The sequence below is a fragment of the Eufriesea mexicana genome, unplaced genomic scaffold, assembly GCF_001483705.2.
Source record: "Eufriesea mexicana isolate 0111107269 unplaced genomic scaffold, ASM148370v2 scaffold2792, whole genome shotgun sequence".
NCBI classification, from domain to species: domain Eukaryota; kingdom Metazoa; phylum Arthropoda; class Insecta; order Hymenoptera; family Apidae; genus Eufriesea; species Eufriesea mexicana.
Window position 1 is genome coordinate 822396 of NW_016910897.1, and position 9775 is coordinate 832170.

At 35.3% G+C, this 9775-nt stretch overlaps 3 protein-coding genes across 3 annotated transcripts; all 3 read right to left on the reverse strand.

The window, feature by feature from the left end:
• Positions 1-216: 216 nt before the first annotated feature.
• On the reverse strand, positions 217-1800 carry LOC108550481 (odorant receptor 85b-like). Its single transcript, XM_017904219.1, has 5 exons — positions 1001-1800; positions 814-913; positions 629-739; positions 350-505; positions 217-273 (listed from the first exon to the last, which is right to left on the reverse strand). The coding sequence occupies exons 1-5, from the start codon at positions 1798-1800 to the stop codon at positions 217-219; spliced, it is 1224 nt and encodes a 407-aa protein (XP_017759708.1).
• A 731-nt stretch (positions 1801-2531) lies between these two features.
• LOC108550530 (odorant receptor 4-like) lies at positions 2532-4428 on the reverse strand. Its single transcript, XM_017904267.1, has 5 exons — positions 3635-4428; positions 3473-3572; positions 2882-2992; positions 2661-2816; positions 2532-2585 (listed from the first exon to the last, which is right to left on the reverse strand). Exons 1-5 carry the CDS (start codon positions 4426-4428, stop codon positions 2532-2534), a joined length of 1215 nt encoding a protein of 404 aa, XP_017759756.1.
• A 2122-nt stretch (positions 4429-6550) lies between these two features.
• LOC108550516 (odorant receptor 4-like) lies at positions 6551-8958 on the reverse strand. The gene is made up of 5 exons (XM_017904255.1): positions 8162-8958; positions 7994-8093; positions 7434-7544; positions 6689-6844; positions 6551-6607 (listed from the first exon to the last, which is right to left on the reverse strand). The coding sequence occupies exons 1-5, from the start codon at positions 8956-8958 to the stop codon at positions 6551-6553; spliced, it is 1221 nt and encodes a 406-aa protein (XP_017759744.1).
• Between the last annotated feature and the right edge of the window lie 817 nt (positions 8959-9775).

Consider the following 9775-nt stretch of genomic DNA (forward strand, 5'->3'; position numbering starts at 1 on the left):
AAGGTGTAATTTTCAAATATTTATTTTCTAATTCTATTTATTATATAGTTTATGGCCCAACATAAATTGTTCGGTTACATGAAAATAAATTTAACAATTTGAATAATAAATTTCAGATTAGGTCCAGATTAGGCCTAGATTATCAGTACTGTTATATACAGTTCAGGTACGAAATTTCTGTCTTGAATATATAATCGTGTACCTTAGTAATTTTCATCACAATTCAGTGACCGTTCGCAACAAGTTCAGGTAAACCAGCGAGGCTTTTAATATCTGAAAATGGGAAATATCATTATTGGTTGGAGATTTTATCTGCAAGTAGATATTTAATTAGCTCTGGGTCACCTACAGCGACAAAAGCATTCATCGAGAGAACAAGTACTCTGCCTGCCGTGAGTTTAGGCGGATATTTCGAAATGGCAAGCAACATTACGATATCACGAGCTTTTCTTCCAGGTAGATTGTACCACTCTACTTCGTACGAAGCTGTCGCAATTTCGCTACCCTGATACAACACTCATATCAATTATACTAATGGTTAATTATCCGACTCTAGGTTAAAAAATGAAATGAGGAACGAAGTGAATATACGCATGAATCGTTTCGAGTATCTATTTTTTGCAAGTACCTGTCCAAGAAGAAGTTCTCCTACGTAACAAAATATGAATATGTTGAAAATAAAAGAACTCAAGAGAATAATATACGTTGATATCGCGACCGAATCGCTAATCTGCCATTCCTAAAAGATATCGGCTTATAATTGTCTACCATATTTGTTATTTAATACCGAATAATGATTCGAATTATATTTACCATCATACAATAATATTGAAGTAGGCATATTAACAAAGTAGATACTATCACTTCTACAAAAAATAATTCGCGCAGAGTTTTCTCAACGTTCTTCGTAAATCTGAAATTCCATAATCATTGCTTAAAGGAACAAATTTAATTGTAAAATGTACATTTGACATTATAATCATATTATTTATCATCTGACCTCAGGATCTCCGTGTGGTCCTTCACGATAATTGCTAAGCAATTTTCAAAACCAGTTTCCAGCATTTTCCCTTTCATCTTCAAATTTTCTAATCTTGACGTTTGTATCTTAATTTGACCGCTGGCGTGGGTAATGAATATTGCTGTTAAACTGAATGCAGCCATCGTGATATTACCTATGATCAAAACATAAATGCACTGCATGCAATATACCACTTTATATATGGGACTCTGCTGGATGTCGAGAGGTGTCTCGTAGCTAGGATAACTAAGGGGTCTAATCGTCAAGTTGGTGTCGATCTCCTTTGACAGCAATGGCATAATGACGTGATAGGACAAACCACCGGTGTACAATAAGACTGCACATAACATGATCAATTTTCTACTCATAATCACATATTGCACCATGATATCACGATGATCTTTATTCTGTAACTTCTTCCAATCCCTCTGAACATGTTGGATGCAACGGTTGAGCTTGGAACCCTTCATACCAAGGTAACCATACTTAAATAGCGACGTGAAACAAAACGCTACCGGTCCTAGATATTTAATCTTAGCTTTCAGCTCTTCTTCATTGAACAGAATATAACTGAACGGCACCATGACAAATTGTAGGACGGAACAACAAATTAGAATCAATATCACAGATACTATTTTTCCGAATTTATTTGCGTCCTTGTAGATGAAGGAATAAATACCTATAGGTTTCAAAATCCAATAGCAAAACTGAAACGTGTAACGTATATCGCTTTTATAATGATCGTTCAGGGGGCGATCGTCGATACTAGAAGATTGCATGTTGACGACTTCAGAGTAGAGCGTCAACTGAAATCTTCCAACAGATCACAGTCACGCTAAGCTGCATGTTTGCCATGGGACGCAAGCGCAAGACCGACTGAATAAAACTATTTTATAATCGATAGGGACCACATGTTGCTTCTACAAAACTTGTACTTATGTTTAGTTCTACGAGTATTTCAGTTTCGAAGCGATATCTGGCAGAGGCTTCGTTTAGTATTGTTTCGTGAAACAAAGTGAAGATATAATGCTTCAATTTGGAATTTATATAATATAATAAATATATATTTCTTCTCCTTATTTAAGTAAAAAAGTTTGCTCACCACGATATTAGTCGAAAATGTCAATATAATTGAACTTTCCAGTCAAATTCTATTGAATTGCAATGGTTATAGCAAATCAATAGAGTTTTTTCTCCTTATTTATGTAAAATATATTTATATATGTAAAATATATTAAATATATTTACATAAATAATTAATTATATATATATATAATAAGATTATTAAAGTGTAGAAACTAATTATATGAAATTTTATCCACTTTCATATCGTACATGCTTTTTCATGCGTATTGCAAACAGAACATACACCAATTTAAGCTTGTAACACATGCATGAGAAGGATGAAAGGAATATTCTTTGTACTTTCACTTTTACACAAAATTTGTATAAATTGAAAACTTCTGAAGTTTACTATGTAAATATATGTTCGGTACATGCTAGGTAGATTTTACATCGTAGCTTGACGTAGTATATTTAAATATCCGAAAACGGTTTTTACTATCTGGAATTACAAATATGATGAACTGTTTGAAAAATTAGTAATGATTTTTACAGTAATAGAAATAATAAAACGTACATTACCAAAGGTGTAGACAGATAATGTAATCAATTTTCCGGCAGTAATTTTAATTTCCATGCTAGATCGTGAAATGATCATAACGAGATTCAAGATCTCTTTGTCAGGCAATTGGTACCAATTCGTCATGTAAACTATATCACCAACTTTCTTACACTGTCAGTAATTCGGCCACAGTTAATTAATTATAATACCAGATTATGGCATTGTATGTTTATTACCTGTTCTGATAGTAATTCACCGATATAACATACTAAAAATATGTTAAAAGTCATAGATACAATTATCATAGCATATGTAACCAAATTTTGAATATTATGTTCAGACCATTCCTAGGGAAAAATAAACGTTTCCAATTAGATCGATCACAGATGATTAGATTATAGAATATATGCTTTTGCCACAAGTGATGAACTTATCGGAATAACTTGAAATAAATGGGTATCTACAATAATTCGACTGTACAATTACGTGATTTACGGAAAATTTTTTGGGTTACGAATAAGAAACTCGTCAACGTGATATCGGATAAATTACATTTAACGTAAGACACGCACACGAACATGCAAACGTTCAAATTTAATTAATAAATTTGCCAATAATTCCGATTAATCGCTAAAATAAGTTATTCAGAAGTTATAGGGAGCAATAGCAAAAGTTTCACGTTATACAATAATAATCTCATATACAGTAGAAAATATATTATAAATATAGCTATTGTGTTTGAATTCTTGTAGAAGCAATTTTGCAATTTTTCTTTTGCTTAATAGACACTTAAAATTGTCATATACAGGTTGCAATGTTTAGCGTACCTCAAGAATGAAATAGCTAGGCATGCACATACCCACCATACACTTGAACGTTTCCATGAAGCATATTCCACTCATCATATGTTCAATGTGTTCTACGAGACTAGAATTAACGAGTTATCAGACAAAGTCAATAAAACATCGAATAATAAAAATAAACGTTACTTGAGGATCCTCAGATGATGTTCGACAATTACGCTTATTTCGTGAGTATGGGTATCCTTTTCTTGATTTGATTGATTCACAAATTCATTGATCCAAATTGCCATCACGTCCAATTGACCAAGAGCATGGCTGGCAAAAACAGTAGCAAGACTGAAGGCGCCAACTGCGCTCGAACTGGCGATAAATCCTGAGAGAAATTGTGAGCCCAGAATAATGCCGTGTGTTGGATTAGTATCAGTCTGAATTTTATAAGGTGGGCAAGGTAGTGTATATATGTTTATGGTTTCGTTGTCAACTTTAATGGTATGTTTCAAAGCACCCAATACAATGCAAGTAGAAACGATACCACTATGCACAAAAGCTGCAGTGAAAGCCGCGATAGATCGGCCAATTTTGGCATTCTTCAACATTATTCTCTGATCTGTGATTCTCGTTATTATTTCCCAATCGGCCTGTATGTGTTCTATGCAACGACGTATTTCATCTTTGCGTAATAATAATGCAGCATAGTTAAATACTCCAACAATCCAATGGCATAGTGGACCAAATGCTTTAAGTTTAAGGTAAAGATCTTCCTTTTCTAGGATGAGGCGAAGTAGAGCAGGAATTATAGTGAACAATGAGATGCACCAACAGATGATAATTGAAATTTGTGAAAGAATTTTTTCATGTCTCGTAGTAGAGGATGATTCGGGCCACGCGCCTATTGGTTTCAAGAACCATCGATTCAGCTGTATGCTATATTCGCTGAGACTACCAAATTTTTTCTTAACTTCTGTAAGCTCGTCTGCCATCGTGTTCACTCAACAATGTCGCGGAGACAACTGAGTAGTGAGTACGATGCGTTACTCAGCGCTTGCGCGTATTGCGTGAAAGTATACTTCGCGCCGATCGATTAAGCAAAACAGTCACTTTAAATTTTAGCAACGAGTAATGTATGTATATGTACGTTTCAAACTTCAGGTAGGGGTCGACTCAGATACCAAGTAATGTGAATTAATTTGTCGCTTCATAAAGCATGTTACTGTTTCAAACTTGTTCGAGACATGTCAAATTATCTCATATTGGAAGCTTGATAATGAAGGTAAATACTTATATACGTTTTTACTAAATGTACGATTTTCAAGCATTACAATGTTACATGTATCAAAGTTCATTGCTATTAATTTTATTTAAGATGATTTTCGATACAGTCGCGAAAAAGTATTGTAGTTCGTAATCTTTATTTCAAACGGGTGCTCGAGGATTCGAGACTTGGAATGTGCATGGCAGCGTGATTTCGAAATAGTCAGGTAGCAGGGAAAATTGTACGTTATAGCGAAGATAAATTCAACAGATTTTTGGAAATATTATCAGTGAACTTCGGTACATTACTATTATTAATGTAGTAGGTGGTGATGATAAGTGAGATGTGTGAACGAAAACCTCGTGAATCACTGACTAGACTGTACTTCATTCGTGATACAAAGCATATTGCAGGTCACATAGACACAGTCCCTATCTATAACTCCGATTGTTCTATACTCTGACTCTAGATTGCTTCAGTACTATATTCGAACTCTCAACTAACATGAACTCTACTCTCTACTACTCTATTAACTCGACTATCTCTAACGACTAATTCGACTGACTCACCAGATACTTGACTACTAGACACGGGCCTTTTAAGCCTGTCCAGGACACAAGCAGCCCCCAGAAGGAGAAGGAACTCCCTCTACGCTATGACTAATGGTGGAGGAGACTCCTCCTTCAAGATGAGGTCCTCCGAGGGTCACCCTCTTGGTGACTCTTCCAGTGAGGTGAGCGCATCTGCGTTACCCTCGGTTTAGTTACTCCTCGCTGGAAGCCAGCTCACGTGGCCTGGCCCTGACCTGGTTGCGGCCCATTTGTCAGTCAGATCCCAAATGCTGAGGCTTAATTCTGTGAATTAAGCTTTTGAAACGACGTCTCGCGTCCGGTGACCCGATGTAATAAAGAACATTGACAAATATGCACAACTGAACACCGAGCAATAAATTATGTAGCACTTGTGACCTGGGTAGAAGAAGGTGCTAGAAAACCTTGACAGATCTTCTAAACCTGGCGCATTGTTCCACACAGGAACACTTCAGCCCTCGAATCTTAAAAATATCCTACATTGATTACGTTAAATATGTAACTTACAGGATTTAAATTAAGATAATGGAAAATTTTGCAATGTTAAATCGTTATCTAATCTTATCGAATACAACAGTGCTATAATTCGAATCTCAATTTTGGTAACCTTCTTTATTTCCCGCCGATCTCTTGGCACTGTGGTAAATGACTTCTAATGTAGATGTTACATATGTTCTCGACATATTGGCCAAATTTACAGCCAGTGCTGTTGAAGTTCTTTCCTAACCACTAGCTGATACGATACAGAGAAATATGAGTATTGTCAGTAGTACAACAATGTAATACAGTGTCAGTTTAAGGAACGTTTTGATTTTATAAATAAATAAAAACATGTTCAATATTATCCTAATTTGCTTATTAAATATGAATTAGTATCTGTAATGGTATATTTAGTATCTGTAAGCACGAAATGTACATATTAAGTTATCTGTTGAATAATATTAAACTCATTCTCTACTCTTGATTATTTTCCATAAATGAATACGATAAAGTAGCAACACTTTGACAGGAATTTATCGGTTCTTTTGTCTATAACAACACTAGGGAATGTCTAGACATACATATGTTTAAGTATCCATTATAAGTATTCATTATATTATAAGTATCCTTAAGTATCCATTATATTATAAGTATCCAATAATACACTAAATAGTTTGAAAGGTACGTAAAAGGTTAAAAGAATAATTCTTGCACTAGATTCCTTCGAATTGAAAACCTCCTAAATTTATTGTTAAACTATAAGTTGTGTACATATGCAGTTTACATCATTATCATATGACGCAGAATATTTAAGTAAGCGAAAGCTGTTTTGATTATCTGGAATTGCACATGAAGTTACGATATTATTAGCGCTTCAATAATATCTCTTTATGTCTTTAAAGAATTAAGGGTACTTACACTACCGAATGAGTATATGGACATAGTCATCAACTTTCCGGCTGTCATCTTTACCTTCATGCTAGATCGCGAAATAATCATGACGAGATTAAGAATATCTTTATCTGGCAGCTCATACCAGTTCGTCATGTAAACCACGTCACCGATTTTTTTACACTGTCAGCAATTCGAACGGTAAGTATTGTAGAGATAGGGTGGAGCACGAATAATGTAAAACTATTTATTAACCATAAAATATAATATAGAATGTGCGGTGACGGTAAAGACTACGAATATAACCTATCTATTAATTAAACTCTTATAACTACAACGACACAATTATACCTAACAACACGAATACAACTAACACCTTTTTTCACAACTCTCTGCTACGAACTCTAATATACTACACGTACTACGACAGACTACACACTCTCCCCCTTGCATCCCTATTTAAAACCATACATTCTATCCTCTTTCATACCTATTCTCTCTTTCCCAATCACACTTTCCCACGCACTCCTTGCAATCTTATCCTCAGCGGGTCACGTAGCCCAAACACTCAAACGCATTCCTAAAGACACTCTTCACTTTCATCCGATACATTCATAAACATCCCGTCCACACGATCCTAGCGCACGGTCATTCGTCCTTTCGCACGCACTCTAGATAACATGCTTATCCTGCGATATCACAGTATTAATATCATACTGTTAATTATTTATGTTCAACGTATCAAAATGCCTTTTTGTAACAAATTCATTACCTGTTCTGTTATTACTTCACCGATATAACATATTAAAAAGACGTTGAATGTCATAGATATGATTACCATAACATACGCTGTTATGGTTTCAGTATTTTGTCCAGACCATTCCTATGAGGAATAAACAAATGCAATTCGTCTTATTGTTCTTTTCTTATTTTACTTTTTGATATTTCAACAACATTGCACATAATTGTATTCGTTGCTCTATAGGTGCGAAATATTTCTGTTGCGAGTACTACTACCGCTAAAACAATACCAAGTAAATGCTATTTATACGAATAGAAAACTAGACAGTGTGATATAAAGCAAGTCATTTTATAATACATGAGAAATAGTTATAGGTGTACGGATGAAATTTCAAGCCTCTAAACCGGTACTCAAATTTAATAAATATACGTATTATACAATGACTATAGTATACAAAATGTAATACCATGATTACAGATTGCAATCGTTAAAGATACTTTGTATCGATTTTGAGATAATTATATTGTTTTCTTGAAAGCTCTTTAAATTCATCAAATTGTCAAACACGAGTTTTAATATGGCTAGCGTACCATTAGGATGAAAAAACTTGTCATGCATATAGCCAACGAACAGTGGAACGTTTCCATGAAGCATATTGGACTCATCACGTGTTCGATACGCGCTATGAAACTATAGTTAATATCCAGTTAGAAAAATTCACTAAAACGCGAGGATGAAAATATGTAAATAGCCGTTACCTCAGAACTCGTAGATGATGTTCGACAATTATACCTATTTCGTTAGTCACGGTGTCCACATACCGATCTCTTGACTGATTTACGAGCCCGTTAATCCATGTCCCCAAGATATTCAATTGTCCAAGAGCATGACTCGCAAAGGTGGTAGCAAGGCTAAATGCAGCGATTATGCTCGAACTGAAGATAAATCCCGAGAAAAATTGTGTGGCGAGGACAATATCGTGTGCTGGATTAGTATCAAATGGAATTTTATAGGGTGGACAAGGTAGTACATATATGCGCATAGTTTCGTTGCCGACTGTAATGGTATGCTTTATACCACCCAATACAATGCAAGTACAAAAGACACCACTATGCATAAAAACTGCAGTACAACCCGCGATAAATCGGCTAATTTTGGCGTTCTTCAACATTGTTTTCCGATCTGTGGTTCTCGTTATAATTTTCCAATCAGCCTGTACGTGTTCCATGCAATGTCGTATTTCAACACGACGTAATAACAATGAAGCATAATTGAATCCTCCGATACAGCAATGGCTCACAAGACCAAATGACTGCAATTTAAAGTAGAGATCTTCATCCGCGAAGATGATGTGAAGTACGCCAGGAATTATGGTGAACAATGCGATGCTCCAACAGACGATAATTAAAATTTGCGATATAATCCTTTCACGCTTTGTAGTAGAGGATGATTCGGGCCACGCGCCTATTGGTTTCAAGAACCATCGGTTCAACTGTATGCTGTATTCGCTGAGACTACCAAATTTTTTCGTAATTTCTGCAAGCTCGTCTGCCATCGTGTTCATTAAACAATGTCGCGGAGACAACTGAGTAATGAGTACGATGCGTTACTCAGCGCTTGCGCGTATAGAGTGAAAAACGTATTTTGCGCCGATCGATTAAGCAAGACAGTCAGTCTCGATTTAAGCAACGACTAACGCATCTATACCTACATTGCAAGTTGCAGATGGTAGTCGACTCAATAACAGAACGTAAGTACGTGCGACGAAGTGATGGGGACTAATTTGCAATTTGAAAACAATATGTAGCTTTTCTAAAACAATTTGGAAATTGCTTTCGCTTGTGTGTCTGTCGAATGTCCTTACCCAGAAGTTTGGTAACGGAGGTAAATATTTATATCTCTTTTTAATATTCTGATTGCCTTTTAAACACTACCGTATAATATGTACCGAAGTTTATTGATATTAATTTTATGCTGGTCTCTTTTCATTCAGTATGCAGCAATCGATTCATTGGTTTTATTATTGAACGATGGACGGAGGATGTGCGACACTGGCCACACAGAATTTCCTATGTTCAACACGGAGAAATAGCAGACGCGATTACGTACTATACTGTTGTTGTGAATTGTATCAAATGTGGAACTTTCAGGTCCCAAATTAACGTTTTACGACTCTTTTACGGAAAAAATTGGACAATTTTTAAATCTTCCGATATTTGTTATTGAAAAAAATGTTTGAAGTGTAGGAGATTGTCCTTACCGAATCCTCCCATGGATAATGGCTTACAGATTCCAGAAGTAATGACTCTTCTTTAGCAACAATGAGAGTTTTATTTAAAATTAAAGAAACCATAAACTCCCTCACTCACGAC